This window comes from Juglans microcarpa x Juglans regia, chromosome 2S, assembly GCF_004785595.1.
Source record: "Juglans microcarpa x Juglans regia isolate MS1-56 chromosome 2S, Jm3101_v1.0, whole genome shotgun sequence".
Classification (NCBI taxonomy): domain Eukaryota; kingdom Viridiplantae; phylum Streptophyta; class Magnoliopsida; order Fagales; family Juglandaceae; genus Juglans; species Juglans microcarpa x Juglans regia.
The window spans coordinates 24,163,453-24,184,186 of NC_054597.1; the positions used below are offsets into that span (position 1 = coordinate 24,163,453).

Genomic DNA, 20,734 nt, shown 5'->3' on the forward strand with positions numbered 1-20,734 from the left:
AAAATCAACATTTATTTCCAAAAAAAAGAAAGAAAAAAGAAGAAATACATCTTACAAGGTAGATTCCACCAGATATTTCAAAAACCAAAAAAGAATAATTACATCGTACAACAAATATTTGTCTTTGATATTCTATTTTCCTTTGAATACAACACATGATGGCCTATGACATGCATTTAGCAGTTGCTACTTACAATAACAAAACCCACTACAAGACCTGAAAACCAAACAAGAATATGAAAAGAAAAGAAAAACCACCACTGCCGGTTTGACAGTGGTTCCAGGACACCAATGCCCATATAATTTGCACACTATCACTTCAATGGTGATATATGGCTTCTTAACAAATAACCCCTCTCGTTGATGTAACATGGGGGGAAAAAAATGAATTGACCCAGACGTCAAACCAAGAAACCTGCCTGGGTTGATGGAATGTACTATACACATGAATGGCAACAAACAAAAAGACTCTATGCACAGGTTTTAGCACATCACTTGACATGCAGGTCCCACAGGCAGGCATGAGACCAAGTTTTGAGCATCCAAAACCATGATCATGAAACATCACTCTGCACGTGGAAGTAAAAACCCAAACCCCGAGTTTTCACGAATTAAGGGAGGAGGATCGATGTCAGCTATATCTACTTGTTGCATTGACTTGGAGATGTCATCAACAGAAAAGGGGATGCTGCATCAATTGAATAAAATGAAAATAAACATAAGGGTGTGGATATGATTGGAGATAGAAAATCGAGACAAAAGTGTGGTAATGTAAAAATGGTACCTTGAGTCATCATCTAATAGAAACGAACTACTAACAGCATTGCTAGAATCCTCAGTCATCATAACTCTCATGCTAGAAATAACCTGTACCATTAGAGAAAAGTACATATGACATATCTGAAGAATAGAACTTTTGTTAACACCATGGCAATGGCGGGTTTCAACTTACATCTGAAGATACGCTGTGTGTGCCATATTTGTCATCCCAGTACATTGTACTAATCCTGTATAACTGCTGTATGCTGAGCACCTGAAGAAGTAGACAAGCAGCAAAAAATAACATCAAGAAAATGAAAAAAAAAAAGGTATATCAAACTGTAACGAGTAATCTAAATGAAAAGAGGCACTAACAGGACAAAGTTCCTTTGTTATTTCATTCAAAGTCTTCTTCGGTTTTTGATGTATGACCTGAATTGTTAAGATATAGGTGAGCCAATATGAAATAGTAGGGTAGCCAAATTATTTGGTATGAAAGAATTATGCGCATGAATCTTACTAGGAATCCAACAGCCTGCCTAATATGCTTTAGTTCATCCCAAGCTGAGCCTGCATACTGTACACGAGAATTTCAGGTTAGACAAAATGCAACAAAATGTAGGGAACAAAGGTCGCACGATTTTAAATAGTGCTCACTTCCTCAGTAGCCTCATAGCACCATTGTTCTAATTCAGCCAGACCCGCTTTTACATACTCCCCATTACTGAATGAACAACACTCACGCCGCAAAAGAAGACTGCATCAGCAAGTAAAATTTTGAGTTTTATACAATTTAACGAGTATCTCGTGACTACAATATATAATAAATCAAGATTAGATGCAACAGAAGAGAGGGACAAGAGGAGAGAGATGGATGCATCTACCTGTTGAATAGCTGAACATTGATGAATGAGAATATCTGAGTGAACACTTTACGGACTAAGAACGGGGGCACCTATAAAGCCAGAACATGTTAGAGAATAATACCATTCCAAAAAGAACATAATTGCAGACACCCATAGAAAACAAAAAAAGAACACAATTGCAGATATTCTATTTGAAATTGTATAGCTTACATAGTTTGCTTTCATTGTCTTCAAAAAATTGTTTAAGCTTTTAACAATGCGCTGCCAATGGGCAATTAAAGCTTGCTGAGCAATGGCATTAGCTTGGGAACGTCCTTTCACTAAACTTGCCCGTGATGTCCTGGGTGCCTGCATAATATCGAACAAACAAATGAAAACAAAGTGGTTTGCTGGTCATCCTAGTAAGTTAGCCCCTTCCCTGAAGAAGCAAGACCAACTACATGTTGGTACCCAACAGCTTTTTATGCATTCAAATATACAACACTGTGTGGGGATATTCCTGTTAGTGTTGTGAGTGATTTAGCTTTTTTTTCTTTTCCTTCTTTTTCAAAAGAGTACAAAACGAGTGATTTTAGCTAAAATGGGGATAAAACTGGTTTTCCTATCTATTTTCAACAGACTGAAACTTTGAGGATGTCATAAGTGGCATTTTCATCCCACCATCACTTTTGATTAAAAAAAAAGGATTTATACATCTACTGCTATTGATAACAGAGATATTACCATAAAAAGCAATCATTAAACTGCTTCAGGCAGTCAAAAAAAAAACCTTCTAGAGTTACCTGGATACATAATCCAAGTAATGGAGAGATCTCTTTCTTTAGATTGTCTCTTATCATTCCATATATCTTCTCAAGGAAGGCAGTAAGCTGCTGTTTAAACAATAAAGCTGGATACTTTGCCTCAACTTGCCTCAAGTCATCAAGTCTACCAAGCCCTCGACCATTAAGAAATGAAGAGAGCCCTGCACTTTGAGGAGATGCCCGTAACCCCTAGAATTCCCAAGAAGAAAGGAATAAAAGGAAGAAGAATTAAGGGACAACAATAAAAAATAATTCCCAGAAGAAACTACATGTAAAAGGTTACATGGATGCTTCATACCTGAGACACTCTTCCAAAAAGAGAAGCCGTTGCAGTTCTCCGCCGTTGTGGAGTCAAGCTAGCTGCTCCACTTGCTTTTAGGGTGTGTTGGAGCAGAAACAATAAAGTTGATGTATTTGATAACCAATAAGCTAATATATCATTATTATTTGGGACCTTCAATAAGTATGAGTCACCAGCATTAGTAAACATGAAAAGGTATTCCAGGAAAAAAATCCAACACATAACACAAGGCAAATAAGAGTTGAAACTTGGAAGTAATTCAGTCATTGGACAGATACATATCTTTCAAAGACGACAGAACTGCAACTTACCTCTAATGCTGAAGCTATGGTTTGAATGATACGATCAAAAACACTAGTTCTTTCAACTTCGAACGACCTCCAGTGCAGAAGGCATTTGTATATGACACAAGCAGAAACAGGTTTGCCCCCAGAAAATCCTAAATCTTGAGATATACATTTGATCAGAATGTCCTGGTTCTCCTGTAACCAGAAAAGCGGAGAGCAAGAAATCAGTGAGAAGAAAAGGAAATACCAAACAAGGTTTAAGTAGGCTAACAAGGTACAGATTGTTTCATGTACGTCAATGGTAACTTACCTGCTGCTTCTCATTAAGATATTTCTGAGGTTTTTCCTCCGATTCAGGCCCACCTGCATTTGATATAGCAAGGGTTGTATCCTGAAAAAAATAACACAATAAGAACTAACTGTTCTTCCACTGCCAAGACTTTTATTAACACCTTAATTATCAAAAGGAATGATCTTACTGATGCAACCTTGGCTTCTCCATTTAGAACATTCCCATTCTCAGGTGTTCTCTGTAAAACTCAATAAACAGTACCATAAATTTCTTCAAAGTAATATATTATATGCAAAGAAATTATAATGACAGTGACAATTCTACGGATACCTGAATAATCATAGTCTTTGGTCTTGCAGACAAAGCTTTGCCAGTTGGTGACAAGGCCAGTGCCTGCTGTCGAAGTACTTGATTCTCGGACTCTGAATTGGAAAGTTTCTCTTCTAACCTGAATCACACAAATATCAAACTTAATGGACATTCTAATAGTTTAGTCAAAAAGCGATTAATTGTACATGCGCGCACATACACACAGGGAAGCAGGGAGGGAGGGTAGAGCTATATGCCCTTGCATGCACACATGAACACAGAGTTCACATTTCTAGAATAGAGGTGAGAGGAAGGGCAGCCTGAATGAAAACTGATAGGCAGGTTGGAGTAGGATTCCTTATGGAATTAAGGTAAACTGAGAAAAACATTTACAGCCAAAGAACAAAAGCCAATAAGCAATGAGCAAACTGTGAACTTGCAGATACATTTCAGTGTCATCACCATGTGGTTAAAGGTCTCTCTCTGTTAAATTTTCCCCTTTCATGTGGCTTAACTAGTAGTTTTACCCAAGGATACAACATAGAAAGCCAAAACACCAAATAACTTGACCATAGTGGACATTTAAGATCGAGTTAATGCAGCTGCACTCAACTAGACACAAAAAGAAAGGGTGGATTCGGTCAAACAGGTTGTCTGCAATCTCAACATAAACAATACTTGACAACTAAACAGTTTGATTCTTGCTGCTCTGTACACACCTTTGCAAAGACTCCTGAAGTTGATCCACTTTTTGCCCTGCATCTTCAAGTTTTTTGTTCAGTTCTGTATTTCTAGTCTCAGAATCTGTGCAAGCTTTCCTGGCTTCCTCTGCCATCTGCCTTTCTGATAGTAGCAAGGCCTGCACAGTGGGAGGTTCATTTAGTCAGTGAACCCAACAAGTTCAATCTCCCAAGTCACTCATAATTAATAACTCTAATTGTTACAATACGACATCGCATGAGATTCACAAAATGGTGGAATGATAGCTCATTTTTTGGTTCTAAGAGTTGAATTTAAGACAATGCTAAATGCCACCCAGTCTTTTACCACCTGAACCAAGAGACACTATCAATAAACCACAAGTTAGTTGCTGTGAATATTGTAATTCTCACTTAAACTTCAAATGATACCTAGTATATGGTACACCGACAGCTTGATCAACACACAATAAGACGAAGAACAGATGGAATCCACATGTATGTGCCATAATGAAGTTTCATGTCTCCATTAAAGGGACATGCCCATCATGTTTCGTTACAATTTAACTATTCTAGTCTGGGACAACATTATTTATATACTCACAGGACATCAGCTAATGAACGCCTTGGGTAAAAACTCTACAATTACCATACACTCAAAGAACTCATGGGAGAAAACCTTATGGATACAACTATTATCATCCAAGCTAGACTGCATACCTTTAAACTCTCCATCTCAGCAGTCAAATGATCAATCTTTTCCATATCTTGGATTATAACAGGAGTCTCCTTAATGACTGGAGGTGCTTCTTCAATAGCTTTCCGAGCTGCTTCTCGTTCGTGGATAATCCTGGCATTTGCTTCTTCTACTTGTATTTGCATTGCATGCAAAGCATCCTGTAACTTAGCAATTTCCTGGGCTTTTTCCTCTTCCAAGTCAGTCTGTGATTCAATTCAACATGAATTTAAATTATATTGCAAGCCAATTGAGGTGTGCATAGTCTCACCAATCAAGATCATACCATACTTGATGTGGAAGAACAACATAAAATATAATGAAGTTACCCTTAATCTCTTCTCAAGCTGCAAACGCCATGTCAGTTCTTCCACGCGCTTTTCTAGTTTGTCTTTTGCTTCTTTAAGGGCCCCAGTTTCTCTTGAAGCCTGAATAGATTTACAGAAATGGTTACCTACCACCTAATTTTATTGCTCATAGACAATGTATGATGTAATACATCGTACTGGAGAAAAAGAAGCAGATTAGGGAATATGATACCATTTTGAGCTTCCTGAGCTCTCTCCGGGCAACCCGTTGCCTCCAACCACACTGAGAAACTAGTGCAGCCTTCTGGAGACTCTTATAATAGGAATATGCTATGTGGCCACGTAAATGAGCCTGCATTCCACTCAAAGAAGATCACCCACTCATTAAATTCTTTGACAAGTTACAAACAATATTTAAGTGCTACACAGATAATGTTATTGCAGCACACTTGCATCATCTCTTTTTCTGTATCCCATGATAATGTATTTAGAAGATATGTGAAATAGGACCTGGACAATAATTGCCGCCTTCGTTTGTTTTCTGAATCTGAATTCATTGCGAGCAATCATTGCCCTTAACCCTGTCTGCAATGTGATTGCAGACAACCGTACTGTTAAGTATGCTTTCTGGATAATGTATCGTTGGAAGTTCTTCTGAATCGTCAGAGCTGCTGCTTCTCGACGTAATTGCTCATAGAGTTTCCGAGCCAAGATACCTGATCCAAATCAAGAAGAATGGATTTGTCAAAAACCTGGATTGGGATTTTGATTGGCGAAAAGAGGCAGTTACTAGAATACTACTATGTACCATGTCGGCTCCTTGTCTTAGGAAATAATACTATAATGACTATGTCCAGCATATTGGAGAAAATAATTCCATGTGAAACTATATAAGCTTTATGCACTGTACATGACTATGTCCCCATCTTACTTAATTTTTTTCCCAAAGCACTACATCCCATCTCAATGAACCAGCCCTCTCCAACTCACACATACAGATAACTTGCAGACAAGCACACACGCACATAGCTTGAGCTAATATATGCTCAGTTAACTTTGAGCTCACCTTTGTTTCTTAGAATGTATTTAAGTGTTTTCTTTTGTATACTTCCTATGTAGATGGGCTTCGCCTATAAATTTGTATCTAATAAAATTAGTTATTATAAAAAAAAAAAGAAAAAAAAAAAAAAACAACTTTGAGCTTGGGTAGTTTAGTTTGAAAAAGGTTCAGAAACTTCTAGAGGAGTTTTTCATTGTAAAGTAGTTAAAATCATATGGACTTGGAAGAAAGGACAAGGTATTAAGTTTTATAGAAATTTCAAACTAATCTAAATTGCAAATAAAAAAAAAAAAAAAAACCAAACAATTAAAAAAAAAAAACTTAACATTTCACATTAAATCTCTCAAAATAAATTGTGATCAGATGCTGGGAATCAACATCATAAGCAGCATTGATTGAAATCAACTTGAAGGTACCTCGTAAACATGACTGCAATTGAATCCCAGCTTTACGTAATTCAAGGAACTCCTTGCGTGCAATATATGTACGACTTTGTCTTTGAATGATTCTAGCGGCATTTCCAAGTACCTCTGCTCTTCTTGTGTCCAACTCAGCCATCTGACCAGCTCGTAGGAAAACTTTTGTCTTGCCTATCTGAGAAGCCATGATGAACAAAGAAAGATATTAGAAACACAAAGATGGCAAAAGGCCTAACACATAATGCTGAAATATATCAAATACAAACATTTAGAAACATTTAAAGAAATCGCAATAAGATTCCTAGACAGGTGTCAGGTAAGTCAGTACCAGGTGGATAAATTATGATAGAATTGTACAAGTACCAGGTCCTATATTGGGTCTTTACTAGATAAAAATAAGATTTATAAGTAATTCTAAAGAGCTTCAATTGTAGTATTGACCAACTCTTTTGGAGTATAAGCGCAAAAGTAGTTAACACTTTCCATGGGCCATCATAAACAACATCAAAGCAAATACCACCTCTAAGATCGGGACACGATAGTGTGGCATGGACTCTAATGCCCACCATGTGGCGCTAGGGTACTAAATTGTGCAGTGAACTCTAACAGGGACGTCAGAGAAATGAGTGAAGGCTGTAATGCCTCAGATAAGTCCCATATTGGACCAATGGATTCTTTTATATATATATATATATATATATATATATAAGTAAGAAGATATTTTACTGATATTGAAATAGGCATAGCCCAAGTACACTGGAAGTATACATATTGGACTAGTTGATTCGAATTTATAAGAGTGTTAAGTTCCACATTAATCATTTATTAGATGGAATTGAGCTTCATTATTGATTCAAATAAATAAGTTGGGCTAAGGTGTTTGATTGGGAGTTCGGAACCTGCTTGTTTAATCAAGCACTCTTGGAGAAGTGACTTTGGTGCTATCAAAATGAGAGAGGCCTTTGGGAGAAATTTAATAGATTCCAACGAGGTCCAAGAATTCCATGGAATAGGATTACGGAGAACATAAGAAATGGTTGGCAGTAGTTCTCTAAATATATTCAAATCCTCTTGGGTGCAAACAATTTTTAGGAGCCATTGGATTGGGGGAATTCTTCCTTAAATTATCTAAGGTGCACTTGCACGAAACTTCTTGCCGACGGCTTGTGCACCCCCGAATTTAGTCGGGACTTGTTCTCGGACACCTGGTGCCAAAAAATAATTTTCCTAAGTAAACTAGATTTGAGGTGGGAGATGGATCCAAGATTAGATTTTGGCATGATTTGGGGTGTGGAGATAGGGTTCTCAAAGAAGCTTTCTTGAACACATACAATGCTCGAGGAAGCTTTCTTGAATGCATATAGTGTTTGCTCGTGCTAAGGATGCTTTTGTGTTGGACCATTTGGAGAGATATCTTGTGACTTCCCTCAAAATGTGAGCTTTATCAGAGCAGCTTATGACTAGAATATGCCCTTCCTGCATTCTTTCATTCGTTGCACTCTACTAGGTGAAGACGAGGAAGGTAAGATAAGCTTCTTTGGGCCCTTTCCAAGAGAAGTCATATTTGAAAGTTTAAACAAGGAAATAGCATATGAAAAATTGTCATAAGGTATCCTTTCTTTGTCACTCATATTCCTGATTGCTGTAGGTTTTTGACAGTGCAGGTGGGGAAGGAAAAGGCATCAGACAGTAATGACAAAATATTGGGATAAAATCAAATTCTTATTTTAATCCAACCTTTCCCTGATGCAGGTTTCGAACTGGGATAAGAAGTTATCCCCATGGCAGCAGGGGCCGGAAAGGGTGTCCTTGTCCCGACCTAACCCCATTACAATTTACAACTAAGTAGCATCATCAAGGTGAGTCAAAAAAAGGTATGTGAATTACCTGATAACCTTTCAATCCTTTCTTGTCCATAATCATTTGGCACGCAACTTTCTCATCGTAGCTGTTCATGAAGAGGTGATAACAGTTACTTAAAAAACAAAAATATACTGTACAAGAATAGAAGGACAAACAGAAGAATTAATGAAAAGGAATTAACAGAGAAAAACAAACACATGATGTGACATTAAATATTCACATTTTTAGCTCGAGGTTAGGAAGCCAAAAAATCCAGAAAAAAGGAATCTAGACTTACTTCCCATCCAAAACTTCAGGAGCAAGAACGCCAAAGCGGTGAAGAAACTCATAAAATGTTCGTCGTGTAGGATATCCAGCACAGCTGATTCTGATTGCCTCAAGAACACCCTACAACAAATAATAACCACACATGAAAATCATCAAAAGAACAGGATTATAGAACAATAATGATCTTGACAGGTTTCGCAAAATGAATGAAAAACTAAAACAAAGCAAAAGGTATATATAGATTATACTCACACCGCATCGTAATTGTTGGATAACATTCAGGTTCTCAAAAATAGCAGGCTTGAGGACATTGTTTGGCTTCACACATCTGATGTAATGGGGTTCTGTGGAACTCAAGGTCTCCATCAAAGATTGAAGTTGTAACTGCATTTTTTAGAACACATCTCACTGCTTGTCAGAAAAATATCTATCTAAATATTTTGGTTGAGAATGTAAACCATATATAGTAGACACATAACTTTGCACAGTCATATTCAGAATTCTAAGTATTAACTGTTGTACAACAAGCACCATAATTGAAAAATGTAGTAAATCTCTATCTAGAAATTGTTAGTCATTATGTTCATCAAGTTAAACTGTGGTATGTCAATCCAGTCAAAATTTATTCCTACAACATGACCAATTCCATAAGAAAAAGGAAATTCAGTTCTGGACTAGATTCCTTTTCTCATATTAATCTCCATAACTATTACATCAACAGGGAAGTGAACGCCACTGAAATAACACAAGATCACAACCCACCAACATGAAATGCACAAGCTTTTGCAATTTTGTGTGGGATTTCTTTCGTACAGCTAGTTAGTTGGGCTCAATTATGTGTAGGATTTCTTTCGTACAGCTAGTTAGTTGGGCTCAATAATGTGTGTGATTTCTTTCGTGGGCCTTATAAGGCCAATTTTCATGTGTATTTTGAACTCGGCCTTAAATCCACTTCATCCTTGCTTCGCAAGTATGCTAGCAAGCACATGCAACAAATATAAGAAATATACTAACAAAATTTGACGTTAATGAAGAAAACGATTGAAAAGCAAATACTATTACAGGATTCCTGGTGCATCTTCTCTTGGGTGTGATGACTAAAACCTGGGTGTTATGCTTAGGGAACACAGCATGATGCTAGGTTGATTTATATGTTCCTATGACATTCCTACATGTAGGTCTGTAAATGAATCAGTCCGTACAATTGCTTGCTCGATAATCGCTCACTCGAACCGAGCTTGACTCATTAAAAAAAAAAAAAGCTCGATCGTGTAAGCAGAAACCTACTCGATTAGTAAATGACACATGTTCGATTAAGGCTCGTTAAGCCTCGCTCGTTTATGCCCGACTTGACTTGTTAGCTTGACTCGATTACAGCTCATTCATAAATCATTGAATACGTATAAATATATATGTATAATTTATTTCTATATATTAGTATTCTTATATACATATATATATATGCTTCTATACATATTAGATTTAATAATATAAGCATAGTTGCATTTATAATTAAATATGAAATATATAATCCAGTCATTTATGCCTATATATTGAATATAGTTCATAATTACATGTTAGTTAATTAAGTACTTAAGTGATTAATTATAGTAGATATTTTATAATATGTGTAATAGTTAGTATGCAGGACTTGGTAGTTTGATATACAATGTAGAAACCATATAAGAAATGTATTCCTAAAAATGTTATAATCTTATAATTCAATATAAGGTTAGTTGTAAAAATTTCATTAGATTTAATATTTTTTTTATAATTTGGTATTTTTAATTATTCAATTCATTAAAAAATAAATAAAAAATATGTAAAAGAGTACAAACCAAACTCGAGTAATAACTCGACTCAACTTGAGCCTGTGTTTGATCAGCTTGGCTCGGCGAGCTCTCAGCTTGAACTCGAGTTATTTGACTTCATCTCGACTCGATAACCCAAAAGCTCGACTCAACCCAGATCGATTACAGCCCTGTGGCTACTTGATGTATTTCAGCCTCCAACCAGTAATCATTTCTCATTGACAATCCGTACATCAGAGCATCCAAAACACTTGAGAAAAGGCAAGCAGATAATCAATACAATTAATTTACTATTCTTGAGATATGTTGGCCGTCAAAATTGTTTGGATTTTGATGGAAAACATGCTCTTTCATGTCGGTTGAGTTTCAGCACTATACTATAGTGATTATGGCTCTCTCAGACTAGACTCACCAACATCAACTCAATTGACTATGTCAAACATGATGCTAGGGTGAATTTTATGTTTCTCTGCAATTCCTAGATGCTGTATTTCAGTATTCACGGCAGTAATCATTCCCCATACAAACCCTACATCTGAACATCCACACTTAAAAAAGCCAAGTGGAGAATCACTGCAACTAATTTATTACTTGAGAAATGTTGACCACCACAATTGATTGGATTTTGACGACAAACCTGCTCTTCTATGTCGGTTGAGTCCAGCACTATATATAGTGATTATGGCTCTCTATGAGTTGCAACCAACACTAGACTATCCAACATCAACTCTATTGACTATTTCAATCATACCAATGGCTCCCTTTTCCCAAAACACGACCATATATTATTAAATTCTAAATAATTTACCTTCGCCAAACTACCACTCTTTCTGCAATATGATCATGAAATACCAAAGTTCTCACTCTACCCATCCAAACTACTGTTCCTTTTACAGTTTGACCCTCATTTAAGATCCAACAGTTAACATCATGCCACATCACTTACTTTTCGTTCATCTTAATGGTCAGATATTAATGCGGGGGTTTTTTTTCTAATTGGTGATGTAACAGGATATTAATGGTTAAATCTCAAAGAAGGGAGAAAAAATGAGCAGTAACTTGGAGAAGGAGAATCGACAACTTACTTTTCACCTTGAAATGAATTCCTCAATAAGATCTGACCATTAAAATGTATAAAAAGTATGTGATGCGGCACAATATCAACAGTTGGATCTAAAAGGAGGGCAAATTGCAAAACGAGCAGTAGTTTTCTCAGATAACTAAGATAAGTTTGATTAGTGTTCACTAATATAGAGAAAAGGCATCGTAAAATAGAAGGGGGTTAACAACAAAAATGCCTAGCAAGAGAAGGAGAAAAGCACAAGAAAATCCTGGAAAGTAAAGCTAAGGAGACATGCTAAAAGATCTACCACTCTTATAGGCATCACCCAACTTGTTTTTTTTTTGATAAGATAAATTTGATTAATGATCAAAAAAGGCACTAACCAAGTACACAAGGAGTATAAATTAGATACAGCTAGCTTGAAGAAGTAGAAAAGTCAAGAAAACTATGAAAGCTGAAGTTAATTAAAACAGTTTGCCATGCAGTGCTAGTTACGTCACAATGTAGTAATCAAGGTTTTCCTATTCCCCATACTCAACATATTTCTACCACCAAGATGTGTGCCTTGCTCCTCCAAATGGTCTTCCTTAGAAATTATTCTTTCACTCTACTATTCGATATATGCCAACGCATATTGTTTTTCTCACCCAGTCTTAGTTGAAGAGAATAGAGCTCAGTAGGCAACGAGGTAGAGTCAACTCCCATTCCTGTGCTGCTTGAATAACTCTACTCCCCATTGAGGGGAGCTACTGAACATATGTAAGTTGTCTACCACCAATACATCTTCTCCCTAGCAATGTTGAACAGATCTGGGAAAGCCCTTTTGAAAGGCTAATCACCAACCTTACATCATTCCATAACTTTATTCTGGTTCCAATCCCCACCTCATATCTAATGTGCCAAGGAGATTCCCCTCTATTTCTTCGGATATTGTTCCATAACCCAACCCCATAAATCCCATTCACCTCATTAGCGCTCCAACCACCACATTTAATGTCGTATTTGATCTCCAACACCCTCCTCCAAAGGCTACCACTATCATTTGCAAATTGCTAGAGCCACTTCCCCAACAAAGATGTATTAAGTGTAACCAATCTTCTATACCCAATCTGCCTTCAGAAATTAGAGAACACACCTTAGGCCAATTCATCAGGTGGAATTTCCTCTCCTTCCCGCTCCATAGGAAATCCCTTTGTATCTTCTCAATACAGTTAGCAATGCCTATAGGTAGGGATACGGGTATAACGTTAGTTGGTGGATTTGAGAGGGTGCTCTTGATCAAGTTTGCCCTACCTCCCTTGGATAAGTACTTTGAGAAAACTTCTAAAAGACTTTCATGGAGTTTTGTAAAAGTCGTACGTGAGTCCCATTAAAAATATGCTTGGATTGAGAAAGTTTTTTAGAGATGTTTTTATTAGAGTTTGAAAAAGTGGTAGGGCCCATTGAAAATGTGTTTGAGAAGAAAATCCTTCTAAGATATATTTGAGTTTAATGAAAGTCATTTTGGTTTTTGTTTGTTATGGAAATAGAGATAAAAAAAATTTATGATATTATTTTTGAGATTGCTTTTGTCTAAAGATTTATATTGCAGAGAGAATTTTCTCACTCCTTGTTCCTGAAAATCACCATCTCCAAACTTGAAACCACTTCAAAATAAAGGAACAACCAACACAAAGAACGCCAAGTGTTTAGTGTTTGCCTCCCAAAAAATCAGCATATGATTCATAAGTGTGAGAGAAGAAATCCTTCCCCATTACGAGTTCTAGCCAAGAAGCCTGAAAGATGGTCACCATCCACTAGTACTGAAATCATTCAACTAAGGATATCCCTGTCGCAACCCATGTGAGCTGTCAAAGAAATCCGCAGGAGAGCAATTCACCACAACTAAAAAGCACATTGTGGAGATATATATATTATATATGAGGGACGACAACTTTGGTAAACTGAATGGTAGCTGGGTGGTAAACTATATCGGTGGAAGTAAAGTGATAATTTTAGTGTTTTGGTGATTAAATTGCAAAAGCAGTAGTATTTTGTGGGGTAAAATGTAATTTTTCCTAAATCTTATCTACCATCTGACTCAGGCGGAAGTTTTAAGTGTGAGATAATCATATGGACATGGATTGACTACGCTACCCTAGTTAATTTGGCACCGTTGTAATGTCTATACCAAACCTGAGTTACAGGCTTATCTTCAAAAGGCATTCAAACTTCAGCAGAATAAGTCAAACCAACACCAAATGCAGTCACTTGATCTAGTTTTTTAGGAAGAGTAGAATGGTGATACCTTAAAGCGAGAGCCAATGGAAGAAAATTTGGATGACTTTGACGATTCCTCAGGAAGTCGAGGAAATAGGCCTGCCACAAAAGAGCACTTTGACGCCGTCAACAGATCCTGATGTTCAGCCACCACATAATCTTTGTTTTTATCAAGGAACAAATCAGCCAGATAAAGTACCTGTTACAAAAAATTGAAATGTTTCAGCAAACATGACAGTGAAATACAGATAAACATTAGGATATATGTTTACCTCTCCTGCATAGTGAGATATGGTAAAACTAGTACGAGAAAGCTTAGGCTTGATAAAGCGCTTGTTGTTTTTGAATGTCTGATACAACTTCTGAGCAAATGTTTCATGTGTGGATTTAGGAAACATGCTGTCAAAGCAATCAAACAAACATGAGGATGAAAAGAGAGGATTTGAATTATGCTAACATGGCTAAAAGTGGATGCAGTCAGATATCACCTTCATAATAATAAAAAGGAATATGCATCATAAATCCATGTATGGATTGGTATTTGGGCCCATTGAACTCAGAAGCAATGGTGGCTTATGTAAAGCAAAAAAGTTAGCTACTTACCAGGCTTCATCCAGAAGTGCAATAATTCCTCCTGGTTTCTGCAAGAATATTGAACAGCTTAGTTGACAACTTAGTTGTAATAAAATGATGCTTTGGAAGAACAGGTGTGAAATTTGGGCATAAAGAAATGAGCTGCGATGGATGGTGATGTGTCAAACGTATAAAATTGACAAGCAGTTGATGAAATTAACATGAAGCAGCAATTGAGAATAGAACACCTTCTCAATCAGATCCAAAACATCTTGGTTATCAACAAACTCGATGTAGCTCCAATTGATTTCTTCTTTCGTATACTCCTCTTGTTCCATTTTGAAGACATGCTGCAAACCTCACAGTTACCCCAAACCCAACGGTAAGAAAGTGTAGAAATTTTATGTAAAATGGGGTTCATGAACAACGCCGCATGTTACCATACCTGATTGAAATGTTGTTGCAGTTTCTCATTTGTAAAGTTGATACAAAACTGCTCAAAACTATTGAATATAGAAATTTGTCAGATGAAAGGCTCAATTCATTGCAAGTGAAATTTATATTCAATGGCTTACCTATTCTGCTTAAAACTCTCAAACCCATAAATATCAAGAACTCCAATTAAAGATTTTGAGTTTGGATCTTGCCCAATTGAATTGTTGATTTTATCCACAATCCTGTAGATAATTGACGAAACACGTGTTAGAACCCAAATACGGAGTAAACAGGACTTATTAAACACATCAACTTCCTTGTCTTGTTGAAATGAGACATTATATATCCCTATTGATGATTATATTATGTTATGAAGTGGCCATGCACATGAGCACACACGCACAAAGAGCATGTTCAGGAAATTCTATTTACCAATCAAACAAACGAGAGTAGACGGTTTTAGCTAACGCATCCCTGCTACCCACTGCAGCAACAGGATCAAGAGTTCTTGTAATAACTTCTTCTGGTGTCACCATTACACGCTTAATCAGTGCATCTTCCAAGCTCTTAGCATCACAACTGCCACAGGAGATAAGTCAATAAAGGTGTATGACTCAAATAAACAATAATTCAAATGCACTGAAAATTCAAAAAAAAAAAAAAAGATTAAACAGGGCTTACTTAAGCAGCTCAGCTGTCATATTCAGATGGAATCTAGACTGCTCATCTTTAATGACAGAAGAGTCAGCCTCGTCTCCCTTTGCAAATTCAATATTTCCAAGATGCAGGATTGCAGCTACAACCCTAAAAATGGCCTCCTGAATAGAAAAATCTATTACAAATCATCCAAACACAATAGCAACATATACTCTTTATTAGAACTAAAGGGAAGACTGACCTGCTCTTCCTCGCTGATTCCAACTATATCCATAGCCCTTCTGGTGGCAAGATACTCATGTGCATCATCTATTGCATCCAGCTCATAACAGTCGGATTGATTCAAGTAGTGGAATGATTTAGGGTTTCCCAACTTATACTTCTCTCTATCCTAAATTTAGAAAGACAACAGCGATAGCTTATAACTACAGGCATATCTGGTATTAGATGCGCTCAACACTTGATGAGAACATATAGTCATCTCAAAAAGAAAATAGGGTATAATTACCTCAGGTGGTGCCGCACAAAGAAGGTAAAAGCAATGGTAGTTTCTTTCAGGATTTGAAATTTGGCAAACACGAGACCTTTCAAGCAAATAAGTTCGTACAGCAGCCCCAGATATCCTCCCGCTCTTGTCAAATTGGATCTCAACAAATTTACCAAAACGACTGCATTGTGACGACAGGATAAACATAAAGTATGATGCACTCCTATGCACAAGTTGAACTATACAACAAACATTCATGAAGACTAGTTGTATCATAACTCAACTATAACAATATATCTCAATAATTAGCAGTGATGAACCCACTGCTGCCAGAACAGAAACAAACCATCCAGTGAGGACAAAGGAACCAAGAACTGACCCTTGGTCCATTTGAGTACACCATTGATATCTTTCCTAGCACAATTTCAGGGAGAAAGAACAAGGGGGATTGAGGGGGACAAAAAGACTACTTTTGTCATCATTTGAGTACACCATTGATATTTTTCCTAGCACGATTTCAGGGAGAAAGAACAAGGGGGATTGAGGGGGACAAAAAATACTTTTTCATCTAAACCTTCCCCAATCTCCTCATATACTCATGTTGCGACATTAAAATCCACCTTAAGAGGCTTAAGACCTTCTATATGTTATCCAACTTTTGTCATCATTTGAAGAGAAAATGAACTGGTGAGCTTGAAACCTGCCCACTTACAGCTAGGCCTCTGGCCTGTGTATTAGAGCAGTGATAATATTGGCAAGCTTCACAGTGAACAAACACTCACCTTGAGTTGTTGTTCCTAACAGTTTTGGCATTGCCAAATGCTTCAAGAACTGGATTGGACTGTAAAAGTTAATCAACAGAAACTCCAAGTCAGGCAACATTTCTATCCCTTAAAAATTTATGGACATATATCAAGAACTGAAGATAATTTTTAGGAAATAGAGTTCTGAGCCAAAGAAAAATTGGTAGCTTAATCTTACTTCTAGGACTTGTTGTTCAACCGTCCGCCCTTCTACTCCAGATCGACCACCAAGGTATGCAAGATATCGCATAAGCATCTTTGTTGTCTCAGTCTTACCAGCACCACTCTCTCCACTAACTAGAATTGAGTTGCTTTTCTCCTCATTGATCATTGCCCTGGTAAATATAAGTATAAAATGTAGCATAAGCATGGAAAAAAAAAAGTGTGAAATCTAATAATATTTATATCACATACCTGTATGCAGCATCGGCAACTGCAAAAACATGAGGACTTAGCTCTCCAAATGCAGCTCCTTTATATTGTTCCATCATGTGAGTATCATATAAATGTGGTAATCTTTGAAAAGGATTTACAGCAATCAGGATATTTCCTGTGTATGTCTGGGGAAGTATTTAAAAAAAAAAAGTATAATAAGACTATCCATAACTTTCTTGTTTTGAGGGGGAGGGGAGAAAATCTTAAATATCTTACATAAATTTCATTAAGTTCATATCGAGTTGCTAAGTTGTGCAGAACTCCTGGTTCATGTAAATAAGAAAGCTTTGTCATGTCATCTACACCTCCAGGTGGAGCCTCGGTATCCTTTGGAAATACTTTCGTGATATCTGTGACAACCTGCAATTAATTTTTCCTGTCAGTGAAAACTATTAAACCTTGGATCCAAAATTGATTATAAAATTTTAAAGGGAAAATTGCACTTTACCCCCCCCCCCCCCCCCCAAATGACGACTTCTTTTTGCAATATGATCACCAAAATTACGAAAAGTGTCACTTTACTCCCCAAATTGCGAAAAGTGAAATGGACTCTTATTTTTGCAACACTAATTAAATTTTTTTTACAGGTACCATTTGCCTTAGAAATCAATAAACTTGATGCTAGAAAATGGGCCACCCAAGCTATGGAACAAATTTCTGCCATACAATATGATGATCTCATAACAATATTTGCATCCCAAATTTAACACATCCTATGTAACAAATAAGCTAGTCTGACTCACAGTTTTTCCATTTGTGGTCTGCACATGAACTTCTTCACCATTGATTTGGAAGACTTCTCCATCAATCCATGCCAGTGATGGCTCTTCAACCCATACATGAGAACCCACAATGATGTTATCTGGTCCAGCCTACAAAAAAAGCAGAGGTCATACGTGTAAAGAAGATGCATTGAATTGATCCATCATGAAGATGTTTTCAAAAGAAGTGAAGAAAATATAACTGTTCTACAATGTATATTCATAAAGAAAAGACAGGGAAGAAGCAACATGAACTACTGAAATTATTGTCTTCTCTCCAACATTTGACAGATGCCAAAGAGGTGATGTGCTAAATTAGGAATCAATCCATGGCATACCATCCAAAAACAAGTTACACATTCTTTGTGGCAAAGAATAAATTGATTGCAAAAATGTTTGAATCATAGGAGGATCATATGAAGAAGTTATTCAATGACTAAAGAAAGTATATCATCAAGAATTGTTGAATGATATCACGAGGACATAGACATGCATAGGAGGATCATAAGAAAAAATTATTCACGCAAAAAGAAAAATATATATTTCAAACAGTACAGCCCGATACTTTAGTCAGGCTCTACATGATCAATAATGTTGGTCCAGGAGTCCATGAATACTTCTTTTCTACCAAAAATATCTTTCTACTTACCACAAAAAGCACCAAAGACAACATGGAATGAGAGAAGAAACTAGCAAGACTAATTTTCATTGCTGAATTCCCAACGTAGCAACACTTTGGCAGACACCTCTGTGCATCCACAACCACATGTCTACCATTGACATAGTACTGACTATGAAGCTACTGTCACATTTCTCAGCATCACCTACTACCCGCCACTCCCAAGGGATGTTTCATGTCTTAAGTTATTAGTGAAAATTGCACCACCATGTACAAACACTTTCATACAAACAAACAACGCGAACTCAAAATCATTACTCCCAAGTCTCAAGGCACAACCATCACACCTCAGCTTCTCTTCAAGCAAACTGGTTGGCCTAATTCTGTTAATTTGAACTGAGACAGAACGACATCAGCTTGTACTGATCGCTCTAATGTGTATAAAAATGATTTTCTCCATGGTGTTCAGTTCAATGAATCTCACTTGCCCACGGCCAGACTGAACTCGTTCACCCACTAAATGTCAATCCCATCGAACTTTGTGCCAATCGCAAGGCATGTGAAGATCCTCAAACCATTCGCGAATTAATAATTTTTATTGAGTGGGTATTCTTTTATTTTCAATGGAACTTTCTGTGTTTTAATTGCCATGTGCTGGTACCCCAAGAAGTAATGCATTAAACCACAAATTCCGCAATGCAGGTGATAAAACAGGAATGAGTTTATAACATAGTGTGAGCAATATACTTTGCCAAAAAAATTTCCATGAAAAAAAAAAATCCAAAACTTCATAATAGAACTATCGGCGTAATAGATCCTAACATAATTACTAACAAAATCAATCCAGTTCAAATAGAAACTTATATCCCAAAACATTTCAAATCCGATTCAACTGAGCCAATCAACGAATCAAAGTAAAAGAAACAATCAGCCAAATGAAGAAGAACAAAACATATACATTTACATAAAAGAGTCTCTACTGTATTCACTGAATTACCATTACGATTACGGAAAAAGCGATCTTCCTCGCTAGCTCATCCGAGGCTGGACCGAGTCGAACAGAAACAGACTCAGTGAGTCAGATCGGACAGGAAGCTTTTGAATTTTTACGGCAAATGGAGCAAAAGAAGACGATAATCAGAAGAATACAAAGTTCTAGAGAGCGATTTGATTCTCTTTTGCCCTCTTTCTCAGAGCTCTTTTGGTTTCTTTCTCTCTTTTTTCTCTCTCCTCAAGAGAATGAGTTGTGGAGGGTTTATATACATATACAGAGTCACACGAAAAGCAAGTTTGAGCTTCTCGCTGTCTCTCTATCTCTCTCTAGAGTTCTTATTACTGCCGTGTGTGTCTCTCTCTAAGATTTTAATGTTTTTTCTTTTTTTCAAATTACTGGCTGAAGGTGGTCGGTTGGGGATCCGTTGGACACTCATGCTGGTTTGAACCTTCGTGGTCTCCCATAAACCTCAGTCTAATGGTCCAAAACCGACATGAAGGAAAAAAACAAACGTGCCTTTCGGTTTTTTTCCGTGTTTTTAGACAGAAATTTGCTAATATTTACGGGATTATCCCTTCCTTTCATGGTTTTCTTTCCTTTTTTTTTTTTTTTTTTTTTTCACTAAGGCCTCATTTGTATTTAGAAAACATATCAATTTATATCATCTAATCATTACAATTTTCCTAACTTTCAATACAAAATAAAATAAACAATTCAACTTTTTAAATCTAAAAAAAAAAATATTAAAAAATATATTCTAACAAAACTTTATTCAACTTTTTAATTCTAATATCATTTCATCTCATTTTATCTGTAAAAACAAACGAGTCCTAAGTATTATTCCCCTCCTAAACTATCATCATTCTCCT

At 36.7% G+C, this 20,734-nt stretch overlaps 1 protein-coding gene across 4 annotated transcripts; it reads right to left on the reverse strand.

Annotated features, from left to right (window-relative positions):
* Positions 1-51: 51 nt before the first annotated feature.
* On the reverse strand, positions 52-20,224 carry LOC121252092 (myosin-17-like). Of its 4 annotated transcripts, none has more exons than XM_041151576.1 (39): positions 19,869-20,224; positions 18,235-18,363; positions 17,708-17,851; positions 17,471-17,616; positions 17,235-17,391; positions 17,036-17,094; positions 16,275-16,434; positions 16,008-16,157; positions 15,791-15,927; positions 15,542-15,688; positions 15,250-15,351; positions 15,120-15,177; positions 14,923-15,024; positions 14,705-14,742; positions 14,374-14,500; positions 14,130-14,300; positions 9,221-9,352; positions 8,979-9,088; positions 8,726-8,786; positions 6,836-7,013; positions 5,870-6,075; positions 5,592-5,711; positions 5,381-5,479; positions 5,036-5,257; positions 4,337-4,476; positions 3,639-3,756; positions 3,505-3,546; positions 3,327-3,407; positions 3,041-3,211; positions 2,727-2,882; positions 2,408-2,617; positions 1,836-1,973; positions 1,644-1,714; positions 1,417-1,516; positions 1,280-1,336; positions 1,135-1,191; positions 953-1,033; positions 785-867; positions 52-688 (listed from the first exon to the last, which is right to left on the reverse strand). In XM_041151576.1, the coding sequence occupies exons 1-39, from the start codon at positions 19,869-19,871 to the stop codon at positions 565-567; spliced, it is 4,587 nt and encodes a 1,528-aa protein (XP_041007510.1). In that variant the 5' UTR covers positions 19,872-20,224; the 3' UTR covers positions 52-564. The 4 variants fall into 4 exon arrangements, with proteins under 4 accessions (XP_041007510.1, XP_041007508.1, XP_041007511.1 ...); XM_041151574.1 differs by having other exon boundaries at positions 3,496-3,546; positions 19,869-20,223; XM_041151577.1 differs by lacking the exons at positions 18,235-18,363; positions 19,869-20,224 and having other exon boundaries at positions 3,496-3,546; positions 17,471-17,528; positions 17,708-17,831.
* Between the last annotated feature and the right edge of the window lie 510 nt (positions 20,225-20,734).